General features: G+C 42.3%; 3 protein-coding genes across 4 annotated transcripts; 1 reads left to right on the top strand and 2 right to left on the bottom strand.

Moving 5' to 3' along the window:
- LOC109706722 (BTB/POZ and MATH domain-containing protein 1-like) lies at positions 63-1,597 on the bottom strand. Its single transcript, XM_020227695.1, has one exon. The coding sequence runs from the start codon at positions 1,536-1,538 to the stop codon at positions 426-428; it is 1,113 nt and encodes a 370-aa protein (XP_020083284.1). The 5' UTR covers positions 1,539-1,597; the 3' UTR covers positions 63-425.
- LOC109706723 lies at positions 1,448-4,276 on the top strand. The gene is made up of 3 exons (XM_020227696.1): positions 1,448-1,575; positions 1,722-1,850; positions 3,528-4,276. The coding sequence occupies exons 2-3, from the start codon at positions 1,827-1,829 to the stop codon at positions 4,068-4,070; spliced, it is 567 nt and encodes a 188-aa protein (XP_020083285.1). The 5' UTR covers positions 1,448-1,575; positions 1,722-1,826; the 3' UTR covers positions 4,071-4,276.
- LOC109706719 (respiratory burst oxidase homolog protein E-like) lies at positions 5,943-15,712 on the bottom strand. 2 transcript variants are annotated; one of them, XM_020227689.1, is made up of 15 exons: positions 15,648-15,712; positions 14,463-15,473; positions 14,168-14,327; positions 14,027-14,075; positions 13,813-13,926; positions 13,212-13,718; positions 11,635-12,018; positions 8,218-8,313; positions 7,822-7,937; positions 7,558-7,728; positions 7,309-7,468; positions 6,918-7,103; positions 6,694-6,822; positions 6,471-6,549; positions 5,943-6,357 (listed from the first exon to the last, which is right to left on the bottom strand). In XM_020227689.1, the coding sequence occupies exons 2-15, from the start codon at positions 15,376-15,378 to the stop codon at positions 6,248-6,250; spliced, it is 3,177 nt and encodes a 1,058-aa protein (XP_020083278.1). In that variant the 5' UTR covers positions 15,379-15,473; positions 15,648-15,712; the 3' UTR covers positions 5,943-6,247. The 2 variants fall into 2 exon arrangements, with proteins under 2 accessions (XP_020083278.1, XP_020083279.1); XM_020227690.1 differs by lacking the exon at positions 15,648-15,712 and having other exon boundaries at positions 14,463-15,565.

Below are 15,712 nucleotides of genomic sequence, written 5' to 3'. Positions count from 1 at the left end.
CTGCAAACTCTTGCTGGATTGATCTGTTATTTACCTTGTACACAGTGTTATTCAAGATACTGTTAAATTCTTGAAACTTTTCTATACTTCATTTTTTTTATTTTTTATTTTATTTTTAAGAAGATGCCATTCCGCAACAAGAACAGGCATATAGCAAGCTTACAAACAAGGACAAGAACAGAAACTCCATCCGCCACTACATCTAATCACATAAAATTTGCGTTTGAAACAAGCAATACTAATGATATCAAAACAAGGCTTTGACAAAATGATATCTAAACACATACAACAAGCAATACTAATTAAACAGGGCAAACTGAAAGTATTAAAGCAAACAACAACACACTCTGAGTACCATAACTGCTGTTCTTCAAGCTTATTTATATATTGAGACCAACTAATAAGATCTCATGCTTTTTTTCTCCTCAAGCTTCTTTGACAGAGAGGAAACCAAACTTCTCTAGGAGCTCCTTCAGCACGTAAGGGCAACTTTTCTTCAGGTGGTCGAACCCGTCAGTAAGTGCGACAGCAATCAGCTTTTCTGGAGAGGCAATGAATTCGAGGCAAGCAGCTTTGAGCCGGTCACAGAAGTGCTGTTCAGCCAAAGCCAAGGTAGTCGCAACTGTCTCTACATCCATATTCTGGCATAACTTTTCTTCACATATTAACTTCAGCCTTTTCAACTCGTACCTGTCAGCAGCAGAAAGCAGATGCTGAGCCATCACAGTGGAAGAACTGTTCTGCGGCTCTTCCATCTCGGGCGGCACCGAGTCCGAATAGATGAAATGAAGTAAAGCCTTGAATACCGCGTCATCCATTTCTTCTATCTTTATGCACTGCATGTTCTTTTCCTTCATTTGGCCGAAGAGTTGGGCCTTGAAGACCGGCGACCGCGCAGCAAGCACGCATCTATGTGCTCCAAAAGTCGTCCCGCAGACTTCAAAGGTTACGTCTGCCCCCTCTCCGCTCTCCAAGAGCTGTTCGAGATGCTGATGCAAGTCAGAGGGCGGAGCCGTGATGGAGGGAATCATGGGAATCTTGGATTCTACTGCACGCGGCTCTTTCAGAACAGTGACTGTGCATCGGACTGTCAGGCAGTCGTCTTTGAGAATCAGCGATGCCACTTTTACGAAGCAAGAATTGCCGTGATATTGGCCCCCGTAAGCGAAAGTCACCGGACCTGCTTGAGCCCGCGATACCGAATCTCTGTTCTGGTCCAGTAGCTCGAGGTTGTAGAGCGCCCTGACGTTCGTGGCATCACTGGCAAGCTCAACAAAAAGCCCGACGTACGTCTCGCTATCCATGTAGTTGTTCGGATAGTTGTGCGGATAGTATCTGATGGTCCAGGCGTGCCCGCCGACATAGAAAATGGCGGATTTGATGTAATCCCCATTGCCTACTAATTTTGTGGCTTGTGAGTAACTGTTGATCTCGAACCGGTGTGATCCGCTCAGCTTATCCATTACCCACGCCGACGACGTCTCTACCGGACAGTGAATAGATTGAGAGGAGGATGAATGAGAAGGAGAATGAGACATGGAGACCGAGCCCGAGTAGCAAAGACAACCTCTGGAGGTGAGATTTACGACCAAACTGCTTGTAATTTATATACAGGCAGTGCATTTCTCTTTACTCTTTATTGCTACATGATGCTCTACCGTAATCGGATATCTTACTTATTAAGCAATGTGAATGAGTTCCCTTTTGGTTGGCCCTTTTAGGAATTATGTACTTGTTGGGCCAAACCGGGCTTTCGACTGCAGGAATTTTGAGATAGCCAGCCACCGGTAACTGTGGCCCGAAGCCCAAAAGCAGAAGCTCCACCTATGACGCTGTTTAGAAACGCAGAGGTGTTCCCTCTCTCTCTCTCTCTCTCTCTCTCTCTCTCTCTCTCTCTCTCTCTCTCTGCATTCGCGTTAAGTAAAAAATGACTATCTATAACTCGACTATAACTCATTTTGAAATGGCTCTACCGACCGTCTCTAGAGCAAGTGGCAAAGGGTTTGGTGGTTGATATCCGAGACCTAAGTTTGAATCCTAGTTGATTCACATTTCCAGCTAAGTTTTTTTCTAAATGAAATAAACGAAACGGATAGCGTGCTACCTATCTCTCAAAAAAAAAATTTTAGTCCAAAAAACTGAGAATTTTATCAAATCGATCGGTGATTTCACCAAATTTAATAAATTTGATTATTTTTTGGCAAATGAAACTAGGCTAATTACCCTAACATTATTTTGATAATTTTATTACTTTATAGTATTTTACAATAATATAGTAAAAATAGAGCAGGGCTATTGTGCTATTAGGAGTACAGCAGTTCTTATGTTTTTTTATTTTAACCACCCATTAAATTTGATGGGTGGTTAGAATGAGAGGGGGAAGAAATATTAGAGAGAAATCAAGTGTCTCAATTTCTCTTTTTTTTGAATTTTTCTTCACTAAATTTTTTTTTCTTTTATTCTAACCACCTATTAAACTTAATGGGTCCTTAAAAAGTTAGGAGCATAAGAATAACTGTGCTTTTAGTAGCACAGCAACCCTACTCGGTAAAAAAACTAGCCAAACACCGTTTAGCATTATTATTATTTTTTTAATTTTAAAATAAGTCGCCCGCCTCTATTCGGAGCGGATCAAAGCGGGTGCGGGACGTCTACTGCTGGCGTGGACCAACAAACAATGCGTGTAGGAGTACCTACGGTCTACGGTGCACCGGACAAATAGACGGGCGATCCCAGCCGCTGAATATCCGTCCCAGCGATCCTGACCGTCAACGTGTCGCCCATCTCAGCCACGGCGTTTCTCACGTGACTCTCCCTCGGGAGTCGGGAATCTTCCGCGGTATCTCCCTCCCCGATTCCGGGCATCATCCCATCCGCCCCCTCCTCCGATCCAACGGCCCACATTCCTTCCCCCTTCCCCCAATTCATCAAAGGCAAAAGAAATGTACGAATATCCCCCTTAGCTATAGCGCTATTTGAAATATAGCCTTTAGCTATTTTCTTTCCCCCTTCAATTAAAACCTGTATAAATTTCTAATTTTTAAGTTAAAAATTTTTACAAATTAGTTTAACTTTATTTGCTAATATAAGGCTCCAAACTCAAATTTAGTGCGATTCTACCTCGAATATTTTAAATTATTATTATAATCAAGTCCTACAGTTCAATTTAATTAGTTCAATTCTATCACATTACCGAGCGAATTAAAATATACCATACAACTTAACTATGAGCAAAAGTATTATAATAAATTAAAAGTTTGAATACTGCTTTTAATCAAAACTTCAGTTTTGTTCAAAAAAATTAAAAATTAAGGGGGGTTAATTATAAAAAGTTGGGGGGTCCATTTCAAAGGAACCTGTAGTTCAGGGGTGTCTCCAGACATTTTCACGCCCTCTGTTGTATACATACATTGCACCAGCAATCTCCTCTCCTTCCCATTACATCAAATCCCTTCATTTTTTTTTTTTTTGCCAATTTTTAATCTCTTTATATAATTATTTATTTATTTATATTCGTGAAAATGGAGCTTCTCGAGCTCCCGTTCGAGGCGATCGCGCTCCGCTTCAACTCCCTCCCCGCCGCCGCCACGTGGCTCGCCGTCGCCGCCGCAGCCGTGGGCATCTGGCGCATCAGGGCCGTCGGATCCCGATCCGACGCCTCCTCCCCCCTCTCCGCACCGGCGCCGTCGCCGGAGCCGGAGACGAGCACCCCCCTCCGAGCAGATACGACGCCGACCGAGCCGAGTCGGATCCGATCCTGCGCCGCGCCCAAGGAGCGATTCACCGCGTACTACGGCGTCGACGCGAGCTACGGCGAGGAGGAGGAGGAGGAGGAGGAGGAGCACGTGGGCGTCGACGGGGAGGTGACGGCACCGTTAGTGGGAGTGGGGTTGGGGTGGGAGGTTAACGGCGACGGGAGGAGGGGGATCTCCGATCTCGGGTGGTACCGTTACCAGGACCTGACGGTGATTAACGGGAGCGTCGTGAGGTTGTGGGACGGAGACGGCGAGTTAACGCCGTTGCCGCAGCGGAGGTGGAGGGGCAGAACGGGAATTTCACACTCGTTCTAGAGAGATTTAGTAACTATTATATTATTAAATTAAATAAATGTTTATATATTGATGGTATGTGTTGATACGAGTCAAAGTAAACTAAATTGTTTACTTCTTTGTTGTTTTGGCTATGGAATATTCAAATCGATGTTCGACGATGGTTGTAGTTAAATCTGTTTTGTTTATTTGAGCACTCTAAAAATTAAATTTCGTAATTTTTTCAACATTATGTCAATTTTGAACTTTATTTGAATATTAGACAAATGATCTTCAAGTAGCATTTGGTGAAGTTTAAGAATATCATTCACCATTTCAGATGCCACATCACTATAAGCATTCTACTGTATCTCTATAAATATGTATATTTATAAATATATTTCATCAGTTTAATAACAATTTTGCCATTTTTTAGAGATAGATAGCACGCTACCCGCTTCGTTTATTTAATTTAGAAATAAACTTAGCTGAGAATGTGAATCAATTAGGATTCGAACTTGGGTCTCGGATACCAACCACCAAGTCCTTTACCACTTGCTCTAGGGACGAACGATGCCACTGATTATTATTGTCTTTTCTTTTATAAGTGTATATTATTAGCAGTTCTCTGTGGTTGCATTATTTAATATTTACTGCACCAATTAAACCAAACGATGGTGTGCTATTTTTATTTCTATTTTTATTTTTGGCTTTGCTTTGTTTTGTGAGGGCAAAAAGAAAAGAAGTTTCCGCTAGACATTAATGATGTAATGTAGCTGTAGTAGACTTTCTCTGATCTCATCATCTAAAAGGAGTTACTCGTAATAAAATGAAAATTAACATTTATGATGACCTTTTTACCACAAATTTTGCTAGTAAACTCACTACTGGCAATGATTAATCTGACCCGTCTACGGATCGACTAAATGAAGTTTGTAAATAAAATATCAAAAAAAAAAATATATTACAATGAGTTTGGTGATATCTATTTTAATTTTTTTTAGTTTCAACCAAACAAATGTTGATGAAAAATAACTTTTTTTTTCTATAAACCAAACACTATAGAACATAAAACTTTTTTTTCCACCGAAAATTTTTTGAGCATTAAATAAAGACTTTCTCAAAGGAATTAAGATAGCGATAGATATACATCAAAAAGATTATTTTTCTATATAAGAATTTGTCAAAATAATAAGAAATTTTGAGAGGAAACATGGATATTCAAAATTTGATATTACCATACCCAAGAAGCATCTCCCTTTTTTTCAGAAAAAAAAAAAAGGATAAGAAACATCTCAATTTCAAACAGCTATAGAATGATAAGTTTATACTCATTCAAACCATTCCTTTCCTTAACAGCAATTGTGAACACATCATAACACAAATGTGGCAAGCAATGTGTGGTGAGTGAGCTAATTGCTTCATCTTCTCAGCTTTATTTATTTGTACACCAACTTTTCTTGAAAGAAACCTCTTTAATTTGTCTCTTATCTAAAGTTTAGTCACAAAGGATAATTTTTGTATGCAGGATCCTAATTTTTCAGATGTTTTTTAAATATTGTTTATTTTTTTGTCCTTTTATATAAGTCTCTGATTTACTAAAATTTTCTTTCATAGAAGTTTCTGACGAGCATTTTTCAGTAAAATCTCTGAAAAATCTAAGAACATGAGAAGAAAAATTAAAATTGTTTATGAAACATTCGTCGATTTCTTCGAAAGTTGCTAAACTGATGCTTTTTATGAAATAAAAACTAAAAACTCAGGAACTTAAGTAAAAGATGAAAAGTGAATTTTGCTAAAAAAAAAAAAAAATGAAAATTTTAGAGACTTGTATGGAAATGACCCTCTTTTAGTTTATCATCTCTGTCAATGGCAAGCAGATACATCAAAGAGTTTCAATTACAATGGAAAAGATTAAAGGAAAAAAAGTAATTATATATTCATATTAGTTACCTCTGATTTCTTATTATTAATAATTAATAATAATGATTTGTACATGTATAGCTATGAAAATTGATGATTGAGAGAGCTTTGAGCCCCCTCCATTTTGTTAACTCATTTTGCTAATTCCCTCTCTACTTTGTAGTATGTACATTTACAAATGTAGAGGATGAGGGTTGTTTACCTTCTATTACTTCTAAACAAGTATGCAAAATTTTTTGTCTTCTTTTCTATTTTTTGGTTCTTTTTCTTTTATCCTCTATCACCTCCCGCGGCAATTAGAAGTACTCCTTGTGGAAGTGGAACCGCGTCGATGTTCTGTGACTCATCTCGTGCGATAATCCTCTCAGTTCTTTCGCTAGCGTCGGCGCGCCACAATAAAACACCCCTGCATGTGTCGAAAGTTTCGAAATTTCAGATGATTGTAGTACTGTAAAGTTTTTTGTAGTAAGCTTGCATTTAGAAGAAGTTCGCGGTTTGTTGTTGAAGTGCATTCATTACCTACGGTCGAATTCGGATGCTTCGAAGCTATTCTGGTGAAAACTTCTTTCCAATTGGGCCTCGCAAAGTGTGTTCTTACCTATCGAAAGATAATTCGGAAACCGAAGTTAAGATTCACAACATGAAAATATTCAAAATCATTTATTCTTATCTTTTTCCTTTTTGTTGTTGTTGTTGTTGTTGTTGTTGCGGTGATAATCTCCTGTGTGTTTAATGAAATTACCCTGGTGCCTGAGACGATGTCGACGCCATGCTTAGCATGATTCAGAGCCTGCACCATTGTGAGTAGAGTAGTCCGAGCGTCACGCTCCTCGTACACGCTCGTTAAATAATTATGCAACTCGATGACTCCCTGTTTCGATCAATCGAAAAAGAACTTCCATCTCTTAGTGTACAGAAATGTGCTGCGAAAGCTAGAAAAATGGAAAAGGGAAGTGGAAGGATTACCTTCTTATCCATTTCCGCGACTTCATTCATAACCCCTTTGAACCATTCGAAAGATCCCGCTTCTCTTGTGACCCAGTAGAAATGCGCGTTGGTCGTCCTATACGCTCTCTTCTTGTTGCTGCTCGATGTCGAGAAGCTGAAGCTATTCACACTGTCTTCTGATCTACTAGTTTCCATTGCCAAGTCCTAAACATTCCAAATCAACCAAAAAAAAGAAAAAAATTCTCAGTACCGAACAAATTAGAGCTTCTGCCTTTGGTGCTCGAAACCTCATAGCAGCTTTGCACCACAACGGCTGTTGCTTTTTCAAGTAGAGAAGCTGCTTCAGAAGCTAGACCGGCAGTACAGAAAGACAAGTAGTTGACTAAAACAACGTATATGCATGTCATACCATTAGTTCCTCCGCTATTTTGATGTTGTTGAGTAGGTCTCTAAGGATGCTTATGAAAGGAGTTGCGCCGATTCCAAGCCCCACGAGAAGTAGAACATCGTAGTTCCGGAAGTCCTGAGCTGGGGCGCCGTAAGGACCGTCGACGAGCAACCTCGGCAAGCTGTTTCAAAGACTAGGAACTTTTTAGTTTTGTCGCCCTTATGCAAAGAGTTTTGAGAGATCTCGATGGAGCAGATAGATTTTCTCGACCTTCGTTGTTGTACCGAGCCCAGGTCGCTGAATGTGGCTCTCCCTATCGAGCAAGGCGAGAAGTAGTTCTCGATGAATATGCGCTTTAGCTCCTGCGTCCAGTCTCCGGCTGTTCGGACGTGAACGCTGAGGTAGTCATCACCGGGAGCTGAAGTGATGGAGAAAGGGTGCCTATCAATGTGAAAACAACAGGATCTTTTCTCACATTTGATGAATTCGAGTAGAATTCGGCGTAGAAGTAAGAGAGAGGGTGCAGAGACAAACCACTCGAACGGAGAGATCGTGGGACACTGAAGGAAGATGTATTGACCGCTTCTATATCGAAATCCATACGGCTTCGACATTGTTATTGTCAAGACACTTCCCGGCAGCAAAGAGACCTGAACGAAACCAACGGAATTATCGAACTGCAATATTCATAGGGTGATTTCCTACAGGAAATTTATTAAGATTGAATTGACCTGCTACTATTACTGAAACACTATCAGATATGTAACACTACAACTAAATTGCAGTAACTAAAGTATGCCAGTACCTTTTTAGAGTACTTGTTAAGACCATATAATGTTCTTGGTATGTTTGTTATCTATCAGATCGGCGCAATTCAGAGAAAGTATAAACGAACTGCGAGACGGAATTATGAGGAAAAAAAATATTCACCTTCAAGATCTTGACAGAGTAGGCTTTGGACCGTAAGGCACGCAATGTTCGCTCTCCGACGTAGAGCAGCAATGGAACAGAGATGTACATCCATGTCTAACAAAATAAGAAATCACATTCTTAGTGTGACACTTTATTGCACCAAAAATACCAACTATGAGGTTAGCAAGAACACATAAATGCTTAAGCTGCGAAAGAATGTTTAATTGATTTGCATTAAGAGATCGCGAGACTGGAAACGCAAGCACAAAACTCCTATTTTATGTTAGGTTAGTAGCATGTTGTCCCAAAACTCAAGTTGCTAGAAAGTGTAAATAAATCATATTTGGATTCGTCGATTTTGTAATTTCGCAGTTTTGATTCAGTAACTCCAAGACATATCCTTCGGCGTATACTACACTAAACTGAAGCATAGAAGACTAATCTTGTAACTATTTAATACATTCTCGAAGTTTATAACTTAATACTAATCTAAATTTATTTTTTTAGAGAAAAAAAAACCTGTTATCGCGCTCCTCGCGGCACAAGTAATGCCATGTTAGTACAATATTACAATGGGCTGGTGAAGGAAATGGTGGGGCAAAGAATCATTTGCCTACATTAAAAGAGCCTTCTTTTCTTTTTCTTTTTCTTTTTTTTTTTTTTGGAGGTCCTAAATTAAAGAAAATTTCTAATTAATTTAAAGCTAATCCCTAGATGCCACAACCCCTTTACATGGTGGCCTAGTCCTTAAATAAGGGCTCTACAATAATTGGGCTTTGGGGAACCTAACATGTGACAAGCGACAACCAAACATTTCTTAGGTGGGTCTCTCACCTATGAATACTAGGGGTTGGTAACACCCAAATCACCCCAAAACAAATAAAAAAATAACTTTTAAAATATTTTTAAAAAATTAGGTAAAGATTTACAAAACTCGTCCGAACTATAGACCGTTTTGATTTGGCTATTCAATCTATCAAGATTTTGATTTTACTTCCCGGCATGTTAATTTGCTAGATTTGAGTCAAGCAACGGGCACTTTGACTTCAAAATTTAAATATATCGTTTATCTTTACATATTTAATTTGCCGTTTAACCGACTCAAATTTTAAAAAAAGTATTTGAAAGATTGGACAGCAAAATAAAAATTTTAAAAAACTAAATAGCTAAATCGAAATGGTTCATAATTCAGATAAATTTTACACGTTTTTACTAAAAATTATTCATAAAAGCAACTCACAAGTCAAAACCACATGGCACCATATATATATATATATATATATATATGATAAACTAGCTTGATAATAACAACTTGGGTATTTTTTACTTGAGCTATTTATTGGAGTCAAATTAATTGCATAAAATTGGTGGTACTCAATGCTCTAGTATACAAATAAAAAGTCCACAATCATATGCACAATGCAACTGATCAAAAGAAAAGAGAAAAAAAAGAAGAAGAGGAAAAAAAAACCTATCATTGGACTCTTTTAAAAACTATTACTTTTGAAACTGTAGTAGCCTCTCACGCAAGGCAACTCTTTTATTAGATTTTATACCAGTTAGCAGTTGCCATCTATGGAGCTAAACCCATGACACACATTATATTCTACTATCTACTCTCTTTCTTTTTCCCCTCTCTTTTGCCCAGTTGTGCCACTTGTGTAACACTAGACCAATTGGTGTGAGTTTAATATTTTATCTGTCTCATAATCTCCCTAATATGCTATGAATTTTTGCCCTTAAATTAGTATTGTGATGTGGGAAGAGTGAGTCAATGATCACTAAAAATACTACAAGAGTTGAAGGCTCAGAAGGAACAAAATGAGATAAGAGAAAAAGATAACAAAAAGTGTTGCTAATACGTTAGCACAGAACTGGCAGCTAATAATTGGTTTAGACGTAACAAACAATACAGACAACACGAAATTCAAAAGTTAAACTAATCATTAGCCGACATATATGCAATATTGAATCGGTTATATAAAGTGAAACGACTATTGTTCTTCAAAAGGTTAAGTTATTCAACAAAATTATCAATCAGATTTGCGTCAGATAGCTACTGAGATAGAAATGGACACGACGTAGATCGACAAATGTGAAATTTCGAGATTTGATTAACAGGAAAGAGATGTTGTTAGCTGGCATAAAGATAAAAACAGTTGATAACAAAGTGGTTGGTTTCTAATCCTAGTCATGGATCAGTAGAATTGGAAATTTGAACACCGACCACTAACGCCCAACTCTCAACCAAAAAGTAAAGAAGCCTCGCTTTCACTCCTACATATACAATCTACAAAAAAATTATAATACTTTCCTTCACATTTGGACCGATAATCTTTTTCTCGGACACCATATAAAATAATATGAAATAATTATTCTTTAAAAATTTAAGTTGTCATGGAATAGTGTTTTAATATTGTATATTAAATAAATTCGATACCTGGGCCTCCAAACCATAACCCCCCAATCCCAATAATTAGCAAGTTGTACATTCATATGAGGGTGATAAGGATAAACTTCAAATACCACCCCTGTGGTTTCATATTTTTTCAATTTAGTACCCTACAGTTTAAATTGTATCAATTTACTATCATGTGGTTTTATTTTTTCTCTTTTCGTCAGCTCCTCCGTTAACATTTTGTTAAATTATATACAAAAAAAAAAAATTAGATAACCCATCTAAATTTATCGAATATTTATTTTAGTACATTTTAGTCTTAACTTTGTCACTGATTTAATTAAAAAAATTAATGAAGGAGATAATAAAAAGAGAAAAATAAAACCACGGAATACTAAATTCATACACTTTAAACCTCAGGGTACTAAAATAAAAAAGTGTAAAATCACATTGGTGGTATTTAAAGTTTTTTCTAAATTAAAATTGTTGCTTAGGCGTTTGTCGAATGGACCGGACTAAGTAGCAAAAATTTATGAATGATGCAGCGGACCAAGTCCACACAACAACAACAACAACAACAACAACCATTCTCTCTTTTGAGGATTTCATTTTTTCTACTCCTCGATTGGCTTGGTCCATTAGACTGGGTCCACTCAATAATTTCTCCCAGTATAGCATTTATTTATTAATTCATTTTTTTGGGCTTTTGGGGACGTAAACAAAGGTAACAACGTTTCATTTCATATAGTTATAATATGAACACCGAAATGTATACGTGACAACTAATGAGGCCTATTTTTAACATATTTAGCTAACCTGATGTGATGTTTTATTCCAACTTGCAAGCTGTCAACATGGTTCATTGACTCTTTAAGATAATCTAAACTTTAGTGTTGATTCCCGCATTAATGACAAAAATTAAAAAAACTCGAGCCTACGCTGATTAAATATTTGTAACAGTTAGCTAGACCAATTTTATATTAAATTATAAGAAAACGATAATAACGCGGTGGAAAAAGAGAGGGAAAAGTGTTTACCGTTTTCTGATACCACTTGTGGACAAAGAACATGAAATAGCTGTGGACGAGGAGAAGCACGTAGACGAGCACGAGTAGGTGGTGAGAGTACCAAAACGCGTTGAACCCGGTGAGCCGGTTCAACGGGAAGGGCAACTGGGCCCCGTTCTTTCGAAACGGGTGCGTCGCGAGCGTGAACGACACGGTCATTAAAACCACCATGGCGATTCCGGTCACCCCCTCCACTCCGTAGAGCAGGCTCCCGTAGGTCGGTTTCTTCGATCCGAAGTCCCTCGCCACGAGCTTGTACTGGTCGGGGCTCGACCCGATCAGGCGGGGGAAGTCGCAGGCGAGGTGGTTGCCGGCGTGGAGCGTGATCCCCACCACGATCGCCGTCGCGATCATCTGCGGAGCACGGAAATTCAAGAGAACAACCAGTTAGGGGGAAGAGATTACCGGGGAGGTGAGCGGATCCACGTCATCGGTCGACTTACCACCAACCGCGACGAGGATGACGTGAACTTCGTTGTCATAACGGGAACAGCTGGGGAAGCAGTCGAGCGGGGCCCCACCTGGGGGGGGGAGCGTTTTGGGTGGGGCCCGCAAATGATTGGGCCACGTGTGGGCCCCATCGGACTCGAGGACATGCCCAAGTGTCATGTCGCACTTTTTTTTTTCTCTTTTTTTTTTTTTAATTACTGATGAGACGATGGGGACGCTAATTAATATGGGGGAAACTGATGTGTCGGTGTGTGTACACACACTACACACTGTCCACTTCCCTTGTGGACCACAAATTTGACCATTGCTGTTAAAACAAACGATGATTGGTCCGTTTCTGAGGGGGCCCACGCGCCGAACGGCTTGATATGCGCACATTTCGCCACCGAAATAGCGGCCCCCCACTCAGTGACAGATGTTTGCCTGGACCGGATCCACCGAATAACTTGCCCGTAAAATTATAAATAAAAAAAGAAATTTCATGTGATTCATAACTTTTAGTAATTTAAACGTCATATAAACAGAGCATTCTTGTTTTACAAATCTATATATACTCTGGCATTAAGTAATTGTAAAATCCAAGATTTTAGGTGCTTTAAATGACCAAACAGTATATATATATTTTTTTAAATCTGATTTTTGAACAAGTCCTTATGCTTCATCTGGAAAATCCCCTGTAAAGTAGTCACATATTATTTTAGCTAAATCATCTCATTGTTTGATGAATAAGCTTGGTATATTAACTCTACTACAAAAATAAAACAGAGGGGTAAAAAAAAAAAAAAGAAAAATCCATGCATTAATAACTGTTTTCTACGTAAAAAGACCAGTCGCTGTGAGGCGACATGGAAAGAAACCTCCGTTTCGCCTTTACAGAGAAGAACCCGGTTCTCTCCAGGAAAAATCCGTGGGCACCACCTTTTCCCACCAATAAAGGGGTGCCACGTCATGCAATAAAAGAAACGCCGGCCCCACACTCTGAGCGCGACACTTGAGCTACTGTGATACGGGAGACGCGATTCCCGTCCAAGATCTCGTCGCCCGAGAAATCGGACGAGAGACTAAGAAAATGATTCAGAAATAGTCTTGAGAATTACCTTGTGAAAGGTGATGTTGTCGTCGAATGGGACGAAGAACCGGGCCCAGGTCGACCGGAGCCATGTGAGGGTGTTGCGGCACACGGGGAGGAGCACGAGGGCCATGTTGAGCTTCAGCGTCTCGGCGGCGCCCTTCGCGGTGGGGAGGCAGTAGCCCATCACCTGGAACGCCGCGCGCCGCCGGTACTGCACGAACTTCCACGTGAACAAAGCCGCCATCGCCGCTGCCCACAGCAGCAGCACCCACGCCCGCCGCCAGCTCTCCTGCGCCGCCACCCGCACCCTTGCCGCCCTGCGCCGCGCCCCCCGCCACAACCCCCTCCGCGCCCGGTTCGGCTCCGTAGCACCGCTGCCTCCGCCTCCGCCGCCGCCGCCGCCGCCGTTTCCTCCACCGCCGCCCCCGACGCCGAGGTTTTGGCTCCAATTGGCGGCGCTGGTGGTGCTCAGAGGCCGGCTGTAGTTCATATAGGTGTCCCTTTGCAGCAACAGGGCTTCGAGCTGCCACAACTGTCAGAGACCAGTATAACAGTAACTGTCATGTGTACAATTAGTATAGTAAATTCGTAATATTTTCAAATTCGAGCGGCGATTTGTGCTGTACCTCGATGTAGCCGAGGTTCTCGGGATCGAGCTCCTCCATGATCAGCGTGGCGTACTCCTCCGCCTGCTCCTTGAGCTTCGACAGCTTGTTCGCCGACGCGCTGAGAATTATCAACTGCAATTAGCCCAGAGATTAAATCAGAATTACCAAAACGGGACTCGGAATTCAAAACCATCACCCCCCTCACACACACACACACGCAATTTAAACTCACCTCTTGTACTTCCTCTCTCGTTATCCTCCCATCGACGTTGGTATCAACCCTGCATTAATCCGAAAAACCAAACTCAATCTTTCTCTTTTTTGCTCTTTAATTGCGAGAATTGAAATGGAATTTGCGAGGTGTGTATGATACATGTCGAAGAAGATTTGGAGGCGAGCGTCGAAGCTCTGATCGGAGATTTGGACCCAGAAATCGTAGAGCTCGTCTTTGGTGATCCGTTCCAGGTTTTGCCTACGCCGCCGCGCGAGTGCGTCGAATATACCCACTGCGAACTCCTTCGAATCCACCATTCCTGTTATATATATAAATCACAACACCCCCATTTCCCCCTCGATTACTATCCCCTGAATCGTACTCAGTAGATTACGGAGAGAGAGAGAGAGAGAGAGAGAGAGACAGAAACAGAGAGAGAGAGAGAGGAGGAGACCTATGCATTCGCCGAAATCGTCGCGAGAGAGCAAACCCTCCTTGGCAAGGGCATTGAAGCGCTCCTCGACGCGGCGCCACAGCTCCGCGGCCTCGACCGAGCCGGTGGTGCGGCTGATGAACCGGAGACCTTTGAGAGCCCTTTGCGCGCCGGACCGGGTCCGGTTCAGCCTCGCCTGGATCCGCCGCTTCTCCCGGGCGGCCAACGCCGCCGCCGCCGTCCCGGCTGCGGGGGCGGCGGCGGAGGCGTCGCCGGGCGCCGTCGCCGGCGGTGGCGTGCGCCGGGGAGCGGGGGACGGGGAGCGGAGCCAGGGGAACTTCTTCCGGATCCGCGACGTGGTCGACGAGCTCCGGCTCAGGCTCCGGGCGCCGCCCGGCTCCGAGTCCGATCCCGCCCCCTGCGGCCCCGACGAGGTCGAGCACCGGCCCTGGCTCCGACCGCCGCCGCCCGATCCGTCCCGATCCGGCTCCTGCGGACCGGACCGCGGGAACCATATCGGGCCCCGCCCCGCGCCCGATCCGTAGAGGTCCAGGTCCTGCGGCCCCGACCTGGAGCTCCGGAGCGCCCCGGCGCCGTAGAGGGCGGCGGAGGAGGTCGGGGTGACGCTCCGCACCACCATGGACTCCTCGTCGAGCTCGAGCATCACCTCCACGAGCTCGCTGTGGTCGGCGAGGAACGCGGGGAGCATCCCCCCGTCCTCGGCGCCCCCGAACGCCGTGGTGAACGACTCGCCGTCCGACTCGCCCTCCTCCTCGGCGAGGAAGTCGGCGATCCTCCGGTGGCCGCTCCGCCGCGCGCTGCTCCCCATCGTCGGCGGCGTCCTCATCCTCTCCGGTGAGCCCACCCCCCTCCTCTTCATCTCTCTCTCCTCCGCCCCTCTCTCGCTCCTTCTCAGCTTCATCATCTTCATCATCATCGTCCCATCTTCTTTTTAAAAAGAAACGAATTCAACGCTAGCGCTGCGGTGGCGAAGCGCGCCGAACGGGGTGGGTGGGATTCGTTGTGGAAAATCTGAGAACAAAAGGAAAAAACGAAACCAAATTTAAATTTTTTAAATATATAATGCACCATCATTTTAACCTCCTAATAAATTCCGAAGATAAAAAAAATAAAAGAAGCTAGGAATAAAAAAAAAAAATGGAGTTCCACTACTAGGAGCACAATCTCGTGGGATCTGGACCGTACGTATAGATCAACGGTTCGGATGGTGACACGTGTTGGTTGAGATGCGTGGGGTGGGGGTTTGCGGG

Source organism: Ananas comosus, linkage group 2 (assembly GCF_001540865.1).
Source record: "Ananas comosus cultivar F153 linkage group 2, ASM154086v1, whole genome shotgun sequence".
NCBI lineage: Eukaryota > Viridiplantae > Streptophyta > Magnoliopsida > Poales > Bromeliaceae > Ananas > Ananas comosus.
The sequence above is the reverse complement of the archived record's forward strand: the minus strand, read 5'-3'. Positions and strand labels throughout refer to the sequence as shown.